The sequence below is a fragment of the Zootoca vivipara genome, chromosome 8, assembly GCF_963506605.1.
Source record: "Zootoca vivipara chromosome 8, rZooViv1.1, whole genome shotgun sequence".
Taxonomy (NCBI): Eukaryota; Metazoa; Chordata; class Lepidosauria; order Squamata; family Lacertidae; genus Zootoca; species Zootoca vivipara.
In genome coordinates this window covers 61,457,270-61,475,149 of record NC_083283.1, presented here as the reverse complement: position 1 = coordinate 61,475,149, position 17,880 = coordinate 61,457,270, and the positions used below count along the sequence as shown (strand labels likewise).

The window sequence follows — 17,880 nt, the reverse complement described above, 5'->3', positions numbered from 1 at the left end:
GGAACATGCAGCTCCCGCCATCAGAACACTCAATATCTGCACATTCCATTATCTGGAAATAAAGAATTGTGCCCAAACATCGCTACATGCATGGCTGATTCAGATATTCAAACAACCAGAGTTTGCCCCCTTCCTTACTTGTTTGTGCTTCACTGGTCAATGGCACCTATTTTCAAGCAGAAACCATGGAGAGAGGGATGTGGGAGAGAGAACAGACACATCAGGGAGTAGGAGAGATTGGACAAATAAGTTTCCCCCTCTTTTTTTGCTGGTTGGCTGCAGCCATTTTAGGACGAAACCATGGTGAGAGAGATCATGGATTAGAAATGTTCCCATTGGAAATAATGGAAATTGTCACCTAATGAACGATTTCCTGGGAATGCATTGTGATTAGAAAACAGGACCTGCAAACTATAACTGTGGTTTCTGCTCCTACCAGGATCTCTACCAGAAATTAGTACTAGGATATTGTTGCTCAGTTTTTAGAATGTGTGATTTCATGTGGGTGCGTTCACCTACCTATGCTAGTTAACATTACCATATATAAAACCTCTGGGAGCTGCCATCCAGGGATTTAGAGGATGTTGCCATCAAAACATTGATGATATGTGGCTCTCTCTTTCCATTGTATTGGAATCAGAAGAGGCTGTTAAGGTGTTGGACTGTCTGTAGCATGGGTAGGCAAACTAAGGCCCGGGGGCTGGATCTGGCCCAACTGCCTTCTCAATCTGGCCCATGGACGGTCCGGGAATCAGTGTGTGTTTTACATGAGTTGAATGTGTGCTTTTATTTAAAATGCATCTCTGGGTTATTTGTGGGGCATAGGAATTCGTTCACCACCACCCCAATAAAAATATAGTCCGGCCCCCCACAAGGTCTGAGGGACAATGGACCGGCCCGCTGCTGAAAAAGTTTGCTGACCCCTGGTCTGTAGGCTGTGAAGTGCTGAATCCTGTTAATACAGAAGTGCTGTGGGTGGGTAGTTCCTGTGTCTGGAAATTAGGTGTCCAACCTGTCTTGACCTGTAATGCACTGTTGTTTGCTATAGATTCTATTGGTATGTTTTGATTAAATTAGATACAAGTCAAATGAAGAATATGTCTATGTTCGTGGGAGAGGAAGAGGAAAATATATATGTGAAGAATGTGGAATACGCTGTAAAAAGCCCAGTATGTTGAAGAAACATATTCGCACACACACAGACGTCCGTCCCTATCACTGCAACTATTGCAATTTTTCCTTCAAAACCAAAGGTAAGTGAGCTTGTCATGACTTTATAGATTTTCTTTTTCAACCTGCTGACAGTTGCTTTTCCAATAAGCCTGTTGGAAGTATAAAATAAAGCTGTGGGAACTTAAACAAATCGCAAAAATAAAAGGAGAACCATGTTGGCTTGTAAGAAATATTCCAAAACCTAGAGTAAGGGCAATATCCTTTTTAGACCAGATAAAATGTAACACTTTCAAATGCAAGCTTTCAAGTTCTCCAAATCTCTTCATTAGATCAGATTGGGCAAGGTGGGAGGTAGGACATGGGGAGGAAATGAGCAGTCAAAAGCCCTTTTGCAGGGAAGGTAGTAGATGCTTACAGTATATCCTGCAGGAAAGCATTTTAACATTTGCCGTCTTTGAGTTTCATACTGGTGTGAATTTGACTGACTTCCCTTTTCCTTCCTGACTGATGATGCCAATGATGAGGCCAGTGAAGGCTGTGAAGTTTGCATGACCAGTTGTTGGGACAAGGATGTGTCCCAGAAGAGAAAAAGAGTGTCTTTTTCCAGGACACATCATGTTTTAATTGGCACCATGTCCCAGCTCCTGCCAACCTAGCAGTTCGAAAGCATGTCAAAGTGCAAGTAGATAAATAGGTACTGCTACAGTGGGAAGGTAAACGGCGTTTCCGTGCGCTGCTCTGGTTCGCCAGAAGCGGCTTTGTCATGCTGGCCACATGAGTCATGACCTGGAAGCTGTATGCCGGCTCACTCAGCCAATAATGCGAGATGAGTGTTGCAACCCCAGAGTCGGTCACGACTGGACGTAATGGTCAGGGGTCCCTTTATCCCTTTACCTTTACAGCTGCTAAGCAGACATACCTTCAGAACTGGTTTTGAGATAGCATTTTTTTGCAAATAGGTTGAGATTCTAGATTTGTCACATACCTTGTTTCTTAGTTTTAATTGAACTGACCTTACTAAGATGTTTATAAATAAAAGGTCATGAATATTGTACAACTCTTCTGTATACTAGGAACTCAGTATTACTGTATATTCCTGCGTATAAGACTACTTTTTAACTCAGGAAAATCTTCTCAAAAGTCGGGGGTCGTCTTACACCCTGGGTCGTATTTCTTATACAGCGAGTATATCCCAAACTCTATATTTTAACTGGAAAAGTTGGTGGTCGTCTTATACGCCCAGTCGTCTTATACGCCGGAATATACGGTAAATCATTCTCCCTATGCTCATGGATTATCCTGTGAGCAGATTTAGCAGGCACTGGTGTTAATGGCATGCTTGTGTTTATATGCTCAACTATAAGCCTAAATATTAAAAATTAAATTAAAATGATTTAATTTTGATGAAATAGATATCAGGGCTTCAACGTAATGACGTTTTCCTCATGTCAATATTATTAATAAAGATTGGCATATATGTAACATAAATATAAACTACATTTCATACGATTGTAGATTAATATGCATTCCATATCACTGTAAGATTTGGTCTTATAATTATTACACTGCCATTCTCAGTACAATCTAATGTACTAATGCACACAAAAATGATTTGTGTGTAGCCTTCGCTGCCTTCCTTTACCAGCTTCCTGGTTAAATTCTGGCCAAGCTCAAACTTACTGTGTTTATGTATGTACTCTAACAAAATGGATGTTGCAGCCATTGAGCGAAAGTCATTTTCTAACTTTCTGAACAATACTGTCATTCATTGTTAAGTCACCAAACAACATATCAAATATATCAAATCTTTTAGAGCTGCTATTTGTATCCAGGGGAGAAACAAGACACACCTAATACATCAATTCTTACCACATCCATCTTCTGCCATTTTAGTATGTGTTCATTCAACAGTAGCATGTCAGAAGAGAATGTGCCTAGCAAGTATTTGTCTCTTAGGTCATTGTGGATTCTTACAATGTTGTCTTTTGTTGGAAATAGCAGAACATCTGTTGAAGCTATTTATTAATGCAAATTGGAACTTGTTTTCGTAAATTATATTACATCTTGGAAATCCTCATTTAAAGAAGAAGAATTAATGCATCGTTCTTAGGAATGAATACAACATTCTCTGATATAGCCATCAGTGTTAAGACATGTTGTCTACCACTGCACTTAGTACATCTTCAAAGCTGAGCTAAATCTAAATTAACTTTATTTAAAAGTCAAATGGTTGAATCCAACAAAGTCATTGCACAAGCAGGTATTCCATTCACACAATGGAACTTCCCCTCCCTCTCTTCCCCTCCTTGCACTCCCCCCCCCCCCGGTCCAGAGAGTTGGGGGGGGACCCAAAACATTTGGGGGTTGCAGGGCCACCCAGGAGGAGGAGGAGGAGAGAAGGGGATTTCCACCACATGAGCGGAAATTGTTCTGCCCATACAATAACTTAGTTGGATGCAACCCAAGGCCATTTTTTATTCTCCCAAGTTTTCAAATGCATTTTATGATTTTTAACATGCTATTATATATTTTGTGTGTTTATACCGACTGCTCTGGAAGCTTTGTAAAAGCTTTGTGTCAACCTTTTAAATAAAATAACAGATAAATAATGGCCCAAGTGTCATTGGCTGCAGAGAGTGACATGCTGAATGTTACGGTCATGTGGTTTTGGTAAAAATGTGCATTGTTTGTTTTTTCTTAAGGAAACTTGACAAAACATATGAAGTCCAAGGCACATAGCAAAAAATGCATGGATCTGGGAGTCTCAGTGGGATTAATAGATGATCAGGATGTAGAAGAATACGGTAAAAAATTCAGTTTTTTTTATTTAGAACTTTTCATGTATTTGCTTTGCTTTTCTAAATATTTCCCATCCTCTGTTCTAACCTTTTATTATATTGCTTTCACAGAACAGGCCTTATGAGTTATAATTTTCACTCACCTATTAACTTTCCCTGTATGATAACGTTCTAGAAGGTATTTGGGAACCCACTTTCCTCTCAGTCCCTATGCACATATACTGTAGTGTCGGTACCAGGAGATCCTACATATATATGTGTATGAGATTCCTCTGAAGCCAGATCTCATTTGAATCACAACAGAACCCATGTTCATTATCTCTCAATTCAGCCAATATATTCTACACCTAATGATGTCGCCATGTACCCACAACATATTAGAGGGACTATGCACTATGGAATATGTGTATCAATTGGCTTATTATACTGGGCCTCAGCCTTTTAGTGCCAGTAGCCTGATTACATCCATCTAAAAAGTCTAGAGGAATACATTAGCCAAATTTGCAGATAATTATCTTATTTATTCACAAGCCCCAAATGAGGTGGTGGAATTCTCAGTTAACAGAATTGAATGGGCTTAGCTGTTTCTGGCTGCAGATTTGTTTGCTTTTAGGAGATGGAGAGGAGGGAGGGGATACTGATTTTGAATTATCCTTTGTTGAATTATCCTTTGTTGTTGTTTTTTAACTTCCCTGCTAGTAAAGAACTAGCATAGAAAGGATAAGTCAATCTCTAAGGTAGTAGATTTTCTTTCTTTCTTTTTAAAAAAATAATATTTATTGAATTTTACATAAAGAAAAAAAGAAAAAAAGATTTTTTTAAAAAACAATACAGAAATAAGAAAGGCAAAAATGACAATATTATCACATCTTATCTCTTCAAACTACTTCACTTCCCCTTCTTACAATCCTTGTTAATAATTAATTCTTACCATTTCCAAATCTTGGTTAAACATCATAAAATTACATCCTATCTCCCAATTCATAACCTTATTCTTAAATAATTCTTATTCAATATAGAAAAGTGGAAGAGAAATATCAAGAAAAAGCCAAAATAAAAATATAAAAGACATACTTATATTTTCCAATTTCTAATCTAAACATTTCGGACTTCCTCATTTCCCCTTCTTGAGTTCCTTATTAATAACTAATTATTGCAGTTTCCAAATCTAAAATAACATTCTTTCTCCCAACTTATAACTTCTTATTAATCAATTACCCTTCATACTTCTCTTTACTTTTATTACCCATTATTCTCTACCCAAAAATATTCATAATTAATTTTCAAAATCTTTCCCCCCTTTTTATTCCCACCCTCAAAACTAAATCTACCCCCTTTCCTTGCAATCGATGTCTCCAGAGATTTCAGCCAGCTCCTTAATACTTTCCGAGTTCAGGCCGTGTTTTGTCCACCTATAAAAATCACCCCGAATCTTCCTCATCCCACTCCTGCTCTGTCCCAATCCAAACTTAGCTCAGCCCTTCCCCCCCTGCTGTATTCCCGACATTTTATCTTCAATCACATTCTCTTTCTGCCCCCCACATGCTTCCTTCTCCCCCTCTCTCACTGGGATAACAACCTTTTTGTTTTTCCCTTTTTGGGGGGACTTTTGAGTCAAGTCCCTTTCCTGTTCCACCCCTCCCACCGGTGAAACAGTGATTTCTTCTTCCTCTTCTATCTCAAAATTCAGTTCTGTTGGTTCAGCAGTCTTCTTTCCCGTAGTTGTTGCTTTTCCTTCAGGGTTGCAGTTCTCCTCTGTCATTTCCAGAATTTCCCCTAAAATCAAATCACAGCATGCGTCTTCTTCTACTCCTTCCCCTGATTCTTCTTCCTCTTCTTCCTCCCTGTATTCATATGGATCATCCATTTCAAAATTCAGTTCTATTAATTCATCAATCCTCTCATCCATGCTTGTTGCAACACCTTTAGGATTGCGAATTTCCTCTGTCATTTCCAGAATTGTTGTCAAAATCAAGTCCCACTGTGTACCATTCTTCTCACAGTCCAGAACCTTCACTTCCTTCCTGTTGATGCTTTCCACCTCCATAATTGTGGCAGAGCAGGAAGTGGTATTGTTGTTGTCCTTGTTTTATATTTTCCAAGTATAAAAAGAATAAAGTCCCATCTGAACTGGATCCAACCTCTATTTCTTTACTTTTTTTCCTTATTATTCAGTCTCAAATTCAACACTGAGTAGCCTTGAAATTTATTTCTAAAGCTTCCTCTTTCGCTTGTTTACAGCTCTCAGTCTCAGACTCATACAGACAATCACATTCCTTTCTATTGTGACACCATAAAATCTGCTAGCCGGTCCTTCCTTTGACCCGACTCCAAGTTCACGGGGGGGTTCCCATTGTCAAATCACAGTCTTTTGCAGAGATTTATGCACAATTTATCCTTTTCCCTTACTCTGCATCAGGAAAAAAAGTCCTTAAAAGAAAATTTCTGAGCTTTCCACAGCCCTACTGCATCGTCCATTACTCAAGTGGGGGGGCTGACTTCCCTTTTAAGCCTCCTCCCAGCGCCAATTATCCAATCCAATTCACAAATTTTTGACTTACTTGATCCAAATCTCTTCTTTTTGAAGGGAAGAATCCGCCACTTGCAGGCTGTAGGCTTGGAGCTTTGCTTCGTGGAGGTAACGTTGGTGCTCAAAATGGCTCCCGCAACTACAACTCTGCTGGCTCTCGGGGCTCTTATAAGCTTACCGGGCAGCGGAGGAGTCGCTCCTGGAGCTCTGCCGAGCTATTTTGCCCCCGGGATGCTCCACCCGGGGTTCTATGGGGGTCTGCGTCGCCCCCACAGATTTCCCCCCCCCTCCACTAAGCCAGAAACCTCGGAGCTCGAGTTTTCTGCGCGCCTCTGCCAGCGCGGCAGACCGGAAGTCGATTTTCTTTCTTTCTTAGGGGAGCATTCGAAAATTGCATTGTCTACCTCAAGTCTTGAGTTGTATGGTCTACTCTTCCACTTCATGTAGACCAGGCACTCTTCATCTGCAATGATTTCTGTAGGATTTACTGTGCACTGAATTTTAATTGGAAAACTGGCACAGTCCCCAGAATGCTGGAGAAGAATAGAGTATGTAAGAGGATACATGTCGCATAACATTTTTGGTAGGGTGGTTATATAAACGGCGCAGTTCCTATCTGTGAAAAATGCATTCTAATTCATTCAAATAAATTAAATTGTCATAACGATGGGGTATGAACATAAAAATTATTACATGGTTGTAATAAAAGATGTTCAGGCCTGCATTATTTTGCTGACCTTTCTGAAATTTAAGAAATAAAATAAGGACTTTAAAATTAGGTTTGCATTCTAAACCAACTTTCAACCAAGGTATGGCTTAGCAAAATTTGTGAGTGTTTAGGCCTCCAGGGTGGAGACTTTGACCACTCTGTTCTTCCCTAGTTGTCTTGTATTGCACCGTGCTGAGATAAGCCATGCCTTGGTTTAGAATGTCATCTGAATCCACCAGGCTTGTGGTTTAGGTCTCCTGGACAATAAACAAAGAACAAACCACGAGTACAGTGTGTTTGGTGCATGCTTTTGTCAATATGATATGATACCATTGGTCTGTTCTGGGGGGGGGTACCCCCCCTTTTTAAGTATTTTTCTTATTTGTGTTAAATTGTTTACTTCATGTTGCGTCTGCTTCAGGTTACATCTTTTCCGCTTGCGAACGCAGCAGACCCAAGTGGATTTTTGCTGTATTGATCATTAGGGGTTTTTTAGCTTTAGAAATTGTAAATGTCAAATGATATTGTACTCCACTTGACACAGTAGACAGTTGTGCTACAGAACGATGAGACTGCTCTTTAACTCTCCATATCTTTTTTAATGGTTTGGCGACTTCCTGTGAGATTTTGGGGCAAATATTTGTGCATGTACAGTGGTACCTCGGTTTAAGTACACAGTTGGTTCCAGAAGTCTGTACTTAACCTGAAGCGTACTTAACCTGAAGCGAACTTTCCCATTGAAAGTAATGGAAAGTGGATTAATCCATTCCAGACAGGTCCGCGGAGTACTTAAACTGAAAGTACTCAAACCGAAGCGTACTTAAACCGAGGTATGACTGTATACTGTTGCATCCCAAGGTGTCAGGCGCAAGCAGCTCTTTCTCCTTGGCTACAGTGTCACTACGGTAAAGGGACCCCTGACCATTAGGTCCAGTCATGACCGACTCTGGGGTTGCGCGCTCATCTCACTCTATAGACCGAGGGAGCCGGCGTACAGCTTCCAGGTCATGTGGCCAGCATGACTAAGCCACTTCTGGCAAACCAGAGCAGCACATGGAAACGCTGTTTACCTTCCCACTGTAGCAGTACCTATTTATCTACTTGCACTTTGACATGCTTTCGAACTGCTAGGTTGGCAGGAGCTGGGATCGAGCAACGCGAGCTCACCCCGTCGCGGGGATTCGAACCGCCGACCTTCTGATTGGCAAGCCCTAGGCTCTGTGGTTTAACCCACATCCCAACGTCACTACAATACCTGTAGTTTAAAACAAGTGGACAAACCATTCCTTTAGAGACTAATAGAAGCATTGCATTCTGAAAAGTATCCCAATAGGCACTTTCATGACTCTGCAAGGAGACCTCCACCTTAAAGCGAAAAAATACTAGCTTCCTTCTCAAGTTTACTGTGTTAGATATTGGAGGGCTTGCATAGGTCACGATTTGACAAGATGAGAATCTTGATCATAGTTAGAGCTTTCCCATTGTAAGCTATGGGATGGCTTTTTGCTCTCAAAGTTCTTTTTTTGCAGCCAACAATCTGATTCTGCTGCACATGCAATTATCTGAATTGCTGCCAGTATTTTTATTGAGCCAATTATACTTTAAAGTATCCTGGAAGCTTTTAGACCTCCTGCAATACTTCATCATCATAGTGGATGAAAAATGTTAATGATATTGCTTTATTAAAATACACTGATACATAAAACTCTTGAATATCTCCTTTCTCAAGTTCTAACCCAGTAGCAAAATATTGGGTTGACAGGAACAGACTGCAGTTAAAACCATAATAGAAATTAAAACAACTGTATCCACATGTCTCCAACACACTCAGATTTCTGCTGTTTGATTTTCGCTGCCAAAGGCAGTGTAGTGTAATAGCTTTAATTCTAAACTTGGTAGGTTGCACAGAATTTGAATGTGAGTTTGTCAGAGACAGTTGGCAGAAGGGGGCAAATATAGCTTGTGGAGAGCATTTATGTGAAGCTCTTTTAACAACACTTCTACTGATTCCATTTATTTTCCATGAGGCTTCTCAGCACTATATGAATTGGAGATTTATGGCAACAGGGCTGGGTGGATTGTGGCGGTGTTCTTTGTTTGTTTTTGGATTTGCCACCATTTGGGTATTGGTGAATACCACTTAGTTTCACCTTTTATGTTCCAAATCACTCTTGCATCTTTCATCTCCTAATCCAAAGAATGCCCTTTACGCCCAAAATACAGGGCTACTATGTTTGGAATGCTGGCTTCTGAACTATGCTGTCAGGCCAGGTGAACCATTCAGTGTGACATACTTCAGCTTAGGGATATCAGTTTTCACAGTGCTGGCCCAAGTTTTCATTATGTGTTCCTCTAAATTAGGTGATTAATGCCCCAATCCTGTGTACATTTTTGAGGGGGAATGTCCTGTTTGGTAGAACTTGACATTCTTCAATGTAAGTATGTTAAGGATCGCAGCTTAAAGGCGCTTATCAGGGAAACTTATTTCCTAATGTTTAGGGCAGAGCTGTCAAACATAAGGCCCAGGAGACTTAGCAGGCCCTTTTAGTGTCCCTATTGTGGTCCACAAGACCTTTATAGATTTATTGCAGTGTTAGGAGGCTAGGGGAAATGGTCTGACTTTCAAAAAGCTGCTGCTACATCATACCTCAACATTACCGCCGCCCCCTAAAATTGTCAGTGCAGGTGTATGGAATCAGCCATTTTCTTGCATTTTGGCCAAGGAAGGAAGGATGTGGCCAATGGAGGAGGAAGAGAACTGAATGATGGGAACATTTGGCTGGCAGGATATGAAGGCAGCTGTATTTTGCATGTAAATGCATTTGGGAAGGCAATCAGTAACATTAATGAGAAGGGGGTTCAAGTTATAAGAGTTGCCAGTGGGTGCACAGGCCTGGAGGAGGAGCTGCTGGCATCTAGAGGTAGCAGCAGTAAATTAACAAATGGACTTTGGCAGTTTAAAAAAATATATGTATAAAGATGGACTCTAAATCAACAGAATATGATCCTTATTATTTGTTCTTTACAAGATAATCTTGTACAGATACACTCTTGAGCAGCAGCAGCAGCAGAGAACTGGCAGTACAGTGATACCTCGGGTTACAAACACTTCGGGTTACAGACTCCGCTAACCCAGAAGTAGTACCATGGGTTAAGAACTTTGCCCCAGGATGAGAACAGAAATCGGCAGCAGGAGGCCCCATTAGCTAAAGTGGTGCTTCAGGTTAAGAATAGTTTCATGTTAAGAACGGACCTCTGGAACGAATTAAGTTCTTAACCAGAGGTACCACTGTAGATAATCCTAGACTTTTAGGAGACATCTGAAGGCAGCGCTGTTTAGGGAAGTTTTTAATGTTTAATAGATTATTGTATTTTAATGTTCGGTTGGAAGTCGCCCAGAGTGGCTGGGGAAACCCAGCCAGTTGGGTGGGGTATAAATAATGGTTTGTTTGTTTGTAGCTTCAGCAATAGCCTATGATATAGATATGGGGTATGCTGCAGTTCCCCACCAAGACAGTTATGTGAGGAGATCCGTATCTGCCAGGTGCACAGACAGTGTTGGAGGAGACTAAGGGCTTGGCTTGTTTAATGCAGGCCTGCACAGAGCAGTCAGTAGGGAGTCATTCAAACAACTCTTTAAACTCCTTTTTATGAAAAAGAGTTTCTGCAGCTATCAAGCCCTTTATTTATTATCATTTCAAGGCAAACATCAAAGCCTCTTAATCATCAGGGGCTTTTTGTTTTTCCCCAGTCTGGGCTTCCTTAGCAGATGTCAGTATAAGTCTGTGATGCAGTAAAGATAATATCAAAATAAATAATTTGGTCAGTAGGCTTTAAAAGTAAGTGTAATCTTAAGTGGTTAGGTATATTCAATTATGTGTATGAAAGAAAAGACTTTTATTACCAAAACCAGTCTCTAGAATAGATATGGCTGCCAAACTATCCATTCTGATATTCCAAAAGGCCTGCTTTGAAAGCCTAAAACAATGCATGAGAAGATATTTCCATGACAGTAGATGTTGTTTATATTGGAGGATATGAAGACATACCAATTTATTTACAATCAGCTAAATTGGGCGTTACACCATGTCCTCTCTTCAAAGGATAGTGTCCAAAATTCATGGCGTTGTTGCTGGTGCTAATGTGACTGCTGCTGCCTAATAGGTTTCTTTGACTTACTCTTCTGGAAGTTTGTCATCATTGCCCCTTATTTAAAAATGTATACTTTATACTAAACATAAATAAAATATCCCAATCATTATCCATAAGCTCATGATCTTGACCATGCTGATTGGGAATTGGAGTCCAGCAACTTATGGAGGGCACTACGTTGGTCTAAATAATATAGATACAACTAATGAAGGAGCAGGCAGGGAGAGAATACGCTTTGTGATGTTCCTTGACTAGCCAGTTATATTTGGCTGGATATATCAGGACTAAACATAGGGTTGCCATTTTTTCCCCATTGCCTGATCCTTCTTTTGTCTTGTTCACGGCTCTTTTGCTGTTCAGTCAAGTGTTTTGCAGTGGACATGTTTTTTAACAATACAGAATGAAATAGTTATTGGTAGCTGCACACCTTCATTTTGATATTCTGTAGGTAATTTTATGTTTTAATGGCTATATAAAATGAGGGTAACAGTGTTTAAAAGTTTTGATTCCACTTCCGTGGGATTTTTAAATTAAAAAAATAGCATGCCTCAATTTATTGAGGTTTGCAAAGAGCCTTAATACAGAATAAAGCTTCGCGAGCTCTATCAAAATAGTTGAAAAATATAAGAGACATAAGTACTGTACTACACCATTTGCTTTATCCATTTGTATACATACCATATCTTGAACACTGTGTTTGTCAATCTTTGCTAATGCTTAACAGAAGCCGTTAATACTTTGCTGATAATTTTAAGCAGAATGTTTTTAGCTCTGCTGTAAGGGTTGCTTTGGCAGTTGGAAGGGAAGAACAGGCTTCAAAGTCTTCGAACACCATTATTAGCAGCTTAGTTTAGACATCAGTGGAAACACCTGCAGCAAGAAGAGAGCTTCACAACTTACTGCTGCCCAACAGTGCTGCATTTAAAGGATTATTCTTATTTTCAGAATTGTCATGGCAGATACAAGTAGCAATATACATAAAGGTCATTTCATCATTTCAGATGATTTAGGATTAGGTTTGTGAGCAATAAATAGCCATTTCTCAATAGTGCAGGATCCATGTGTCTTTTCCCCCAGCCTGTTGTAATTTAACTTCCCTCCAAGCTAATTCAAATTGAAATATTTTATCATTCCTTCTTGTTTTCTCCAAGGAACCACGTAGACTGTTGCTGTACTTAATGTGTTGATTGTCAGTTGAACGGTCACATGTTACACTGTGGAGGACAAGCAATTTAAATGAAACTTGTTCTGGTTTGTAATTTGCAACACCTGTAGAAAATCACCTTTAAGATAACATACAACCCTTCCCTCATTTACATATCCATATTTTATGGTCTCTTTAAAAAGTCACTAGAATAGATTTGTGAGTAGTTCCTGTATAGAATGAGCTTGAGCACCTGGGAACTATAAAAACTTACAGCTTGAATTAAGGTGTTTGGGGTTTCTTTCTTTTTCGGTAAAGTGAGGTTTTAATTTTAAAATCTGTAGGGGAGAAAAGTAAACATTGAAATCTGCGCTTAATTCTGTTCCTACTCGAAATCTATAAGTTCCTGGCCTTTGGGTGTGAAAGCATTTCTGCTGTGTGATCAAAGTTCTCAGTCTGCTTTCCTTAGTAACTTTTCTATTAACAGCAATATATTGTAAGAAGTTCTTTACATTTCAAATAGTTCAACAACAAAAAAAGATAGAAAGATAGAAAAACATGGGATATGAAGCTGGGTTGTTTAACCAACCACTTTGTTGTAAACCACGATCTCTCATTCATACATGGCTTGTATGAATCATAGGCCATGGCTTGTGGCAAGTGAAGCTGACCACCATAGAAGCCTTTTTTCCAACCACCCAGGAGGAGGAAGACCAAGAAAGGGGGCTTTCCTTGGGCTTGTTCCAGCTAATGCATATAAAGGAGCTAAAACATGATGTGCAGAAATTATATTCACAAATGCATGAATGCAAACCTGTTGGGGTGTGCACAGACCAGAGTTTGGACCCCTGTTCAGTACTTTGGGAAACAGCCCATCTCAGTCCAAGGCACTGTGGGGTTGTTCGATCCAGCCTGGTCTCGAGTCTGTCCCTGGGGAAACAAGGCTTTGCCCTCTCCCCTCTGCCCCCCCTCCAATTTGTTACTAGGAAATAATAATTAGAAAAAGATGACTGTTTTCCTTTTGGCAGACATGAATGAAAATTTCAGTCAAAGTAGCTTCTCCAAGGTTGGCAAAGCCTGTCAGATTACAGACAATTATGGTAGGTTCAGGGGTTTTGTGCTGGGCACTTTAAAAAAAATTTAAGGGGTCTAATAGCAGATGACCTTCTACTGAATGGGGTGACTATGGGTGTAAGTGCACTAACATGCAGTTAAGTTGCGAAATGAAAAAGACTACATCCCTCTTGTTATAATTTTTAAACATAACTAGACTCTTAAATTTTAGGCAACAAGATTATATTGAATCATGCTCTAAATGTGTGCATTTAATTTTGCCCTCTCATAGGTGAAAAGCAGCGGCTGGGTTATGATCGGTCCGGATTTGATGCAGAGGATTCAGAAGGGCCAGATGATGATGACAATGATAACGAAGATGATGACGAAGACAGCCAAGCTGAATCAGTTTTATCTGCCACTCCCTCCGTTTCAGCCAGCCCACAACATCATCCATCTAGAAACATTTCTCAGGAGATCTCAAGTGCTGATGAAGAAATCAGAATTGCAGATTGCTTTGCTGGGGTTCACACAGACTCTATGGATGGGCTGCCCAAAGCACTTCTCACAAAGATGACGGTACTTAGTACAGTGCAGTCGGACTGCAGGAGCTCAGGGCCACTGGTTACAGCTGTTCCCAGAGAAGCAAACGAAGGAAATGTGCAAGACAGAGCAACAAGCACAGATCCTGCTGTCTCCTCTGAGACTGTTCCCAAGTCTCCATGCCATCAGATGTACGTGGACTACCCAGAAGAAGCATTGGGAAGTTCTGCTATTGCTCCTACTGTTACGACAGTAACTTCCAAGGTGAGCAGATAATTCATTTCACTTGTATTAGATGTAATCTGTACACCAATTGCACAAATTATAGAATTAACTCGAACCCTGCAAAAGACCCTACCAGGTGCCCACATGGGATGCTCACAAGCAGGACATGAGCACAACAGGGCTCTCCTTACAGCTAATCCTCAGAAACTGTTATTCGGAGACATGCCACCTCCAACAGTGGAGGCAGAACATAGCCATCATGGTTAGTAGCCATTGATAGAGTAACACACATGCTCATGTAGAGCAGATTAACACACACTCTTCCAAGTTCATTGCTGGGAGGCAAAGAATGCTACCTGTGTTCTAGTCTGTTAAGTACATTGACCTAGAAGGATTTCAGTGAAAATGGGCTGCACGATTAAATTTCTTCTGTGCATTAGCCATGGACCGTTGGCACAGTGAATTTAATGGGAGTCCGTCTCCCAATAAATACACTGCTGTGACTGCATGTAACTCTTTGTTGTAGAACTATATAGCCATGTGTATTTTACATAAATATCCATATATATGTATAAATACTCACAAACTACTATTCAGCGAGGCTTGACCCATGCTTGGAAACAGAGCTTCCTCATTTCCAGCAATAGAAGGGGAAAGAGTGTGAATTTTGTCATAGCTAGCAATGCAAAGAACGACGAGCCTGCAAAACTATACCATATAGATGTACTTTTAAAGCTGCTATATATCCATGTGACCTATGTGACTCTTTGGAAATCAAATGCAACGAAATAGCACATTCTGGTTGACTTGTAATTTTTTTTAACAATAGTAGAATATTAGCAAACATCTCTTTTTGAGAAGAGGTTTTGAGCTGTGTTGGGATGGAGGAAGGGAGAGAATGGTTTGGGCCTTCTTGTATTTAACTTGAAACAAAGGTGGCTGTACTTTAGCCAATAGAGGAAGCAATCTGGGCTGCCAAGGGCAAAGAATGCTCCAAATGTTCAAAGCAGAAGAGCCACAAATGGAACTAAAACACAGGAGACCCAGCAGAATCTGTCAAAAATAATAAACACACAGCACTTAGGGAGGAGTGTTTTTTAGCGGATGCCCAACTCTCCTGTGGTTGGCTGCTCTCACATTTTAAGAAATAAAGCTAGACAATGGAGAGCCAGTGCGGTGTAGTTGTTAAGAGCAGTGGACTCGTAATCTGGTGAACCGGGTTCGATTCCCTGCTCCTCCACATGCAGCTGCTGGGTGACCTTGGGCTAGTCACACTTCTCTGAAGTCTCTCAGCCTCACTCACCTCACAGAGTGTTTGTTGTGGGGGAGGAAGGGAAAGGAGATTGTGAGCCACTTTGAGACTCCTTAGGGTAGTGATAAAGCGGGATATCAAATCCAAACTCCTCCTCCTCCTCTTCTTCAATAATAATAATAATAATAATAATAATAATAATAATAATAATAATAAAAAGCTAGACAATGTTGAACTGGCTGTATCTTCTTATTGATGGTTTTTAAAATATTCTTTTTGTTACACTAGAGCACAACTTCTACAAGACTTCCTTCTCCACCCGTTGACCAGAGTACACAAACCTCCACGGTTGTTCCTTCAATGGCCTCGCCTTTCCCAGAGATGCAACTGCAGAAGCCCGAGGAGCATCAGCAACAGATCATGAAATCAGCACCTCCTCAGACTCACCTGTTTAGCCACCTCCCTTTGCATTCACAGCAACAAACCAAGACCCCTTACGGGATGATTCCAGTGGGGGGAATCCATGTGGTACCTGCTGGCTTGGCCACATACTCGACTTTCCTCCCCATTCAGGCTGGGCCAGTACAGCTCACTATTCCCGCCGTTAGCGTGATCCACAGAACTACAAGTGCACTTGGCGACCCAGCATGTGCAATGTCCGGCACTGCAAATCATCTCAGCGTTGCTGAAATGAACAGCGTTGTTCCTTGCATCCCAATAGGCCAGATCAATGTGCCAGGAATCCAGAGCCTGAGCGCACCAACCCTGCAGCCTCTTCCGTCGTTGAGCATGGAGACGGTGAACATCTTAGGCCTGACGAACACCAACATCACACCGCAAATACACCCTTCGGGATTAACGCTGAATGCTGTAGGCCTACAAGTGTTGACTGCAAATCCTTCCCCTCAGAGCAACTCAAGCCCTCAGACGCACATTCCAGGTCTGCAAATATTAAACATAGCACTGCCGACTTTAATCCCTTCGGTCAGCCCTGTGACTGCAGATGGGCAGGGCATTCCAGAAACACCAGCTTCTAGTAGCAAGGCCTCCGAAACTCGTCTACATCAGGGTCCTGCAAGTGTCGCTGGCGATGCTGCTGCTGCTCCAGTCACCAGTGCTACATCTCCTCAGGTGGGACCCACCGACCAGCAGTACAGCATTGAAAGTCGTTTGGAGGCTGATCCTTCAAGCGGGTACCAACGGCACGATAGCCCAGGTAAACTGGACACTGAAAAGCCTGACTCACAGAGTCATACGAAACCAAAGTGCAATATCAATTCTGTTCAGGTCGAACAGGCTTCTGCTTCAGAGCCTCCTATGAAGGTGAATTCTGACGTTTTACCCAATTGCCCCAGACATCGGACTGTCTCTCTAGATAGACAAGCGCATAGGCGGAAAGGGTTGCCCGAGAGGCAAAATACTGTGGAGTTTAGTGACGGCAGCAGCGACGATGAGGACAGACTTATAATAGAAACCTAGGGTTTTTTGGTTTTACGTTGGGTTGTGTGTGTGTGAGTGTTTGTTTTTCGTTTTTTTTAAAGTAACACAGGTTTTCCTGCAAACCTCCCTTTTACTTAAAGCACATTTTTTTCTGACACAAACTCATTACTAATCTTTGTGCAATCATGAATTTTTGACCAATAATTGTTGTTTCTTGTCAGCTCCGGCCATTTTTGTACATGTTGTATAGACAATTGTGCCTTTTTTTTGGAGTTTTATGTTTTAGAATACTGTACAGATTGTCAAAATTATATATATATTATATGTATATTAAAACCAAGTAGTTACTTGTGTTTCGTAAGTAAAACAAAATAAATAAAAAAATCTTACGTCGGATGAAATAAATGATTAAATTATATGTTGCACTGTTAAATGTAAATTTTTATGGCTGTGGGGCGAAGTTTGTGTGTACAGATTTGAGTATGTACAACTCCATATTTATTGTATCCATATTAGTATTGGGGAAAGGGTATGTCCATCTTTCTTGTGTATGACTTTAGCTTTACACTTAAAAACAAACTCCCGTATCTGTGTTATTGAATTATTTCAGTAAAAATTTTGTTTACTGACTTTATCACTGCTCAAGTTGTGCCTTCTTCATGCAAGTGAGCCAGCAAGAAATAATTAACTTCCCACTTAGCGCCCTCCCCCCAACCATTAGTTCATCCATTTTCTAAAGCTTTTAAAGAACCTGTCTATTAGCAGTGGTTTAAAGAGAACTTCCAGTAGCGGCATTTTTCCTTCTTTCCACCATTATTTTTTTAAAAAAAATTCACAAGGAACAAATGTTCCTTTTCTTGT

General features: G+C 40.7%; 1 protein-coding gene across 13 annotated transcripts in view; it reads left to right on the top strand.

Annotated features, from left to right (window-relative positions):
• Nucleotides 1-17,653, top strand: part of HIVEP1 (HIVEP zinc finger 1) — a 94,964-nt gene extending 77,311 nt beyond the window's left edge. For all 13 annotated transcript variants that reach the window (XM_035124479.2, XM_035124484.2, XM_060277973.1 and 10 more), the window contains 4 exons: nucleotides 1,078-1,253; nucleotides 3,876-3,977; nucleotides 13,852-14,366; nucleotides 15,868-17,653. In XM_035124479.2, coding sequence (XP_034980370.1) covers nucleotides 1,078-1,253; nucleotides 3,876-3,977; nucleotides 13,852-14,366; nucleotides 15,868-17,058 — 1,984 coding nt within the window. In that variant the 3' untranslated portion in view covers nucleotides 17,059-17,653. The remainder of the gene's footprint in view (nucleotides 1-1,077; nucleotides 1,254-3,875; nucleotides 3,978-13,851; nucleotides 14,367-15,867) is intronic.
• Nucleotides 17,654-17,880: the final 227 nt, after the last annotated feature.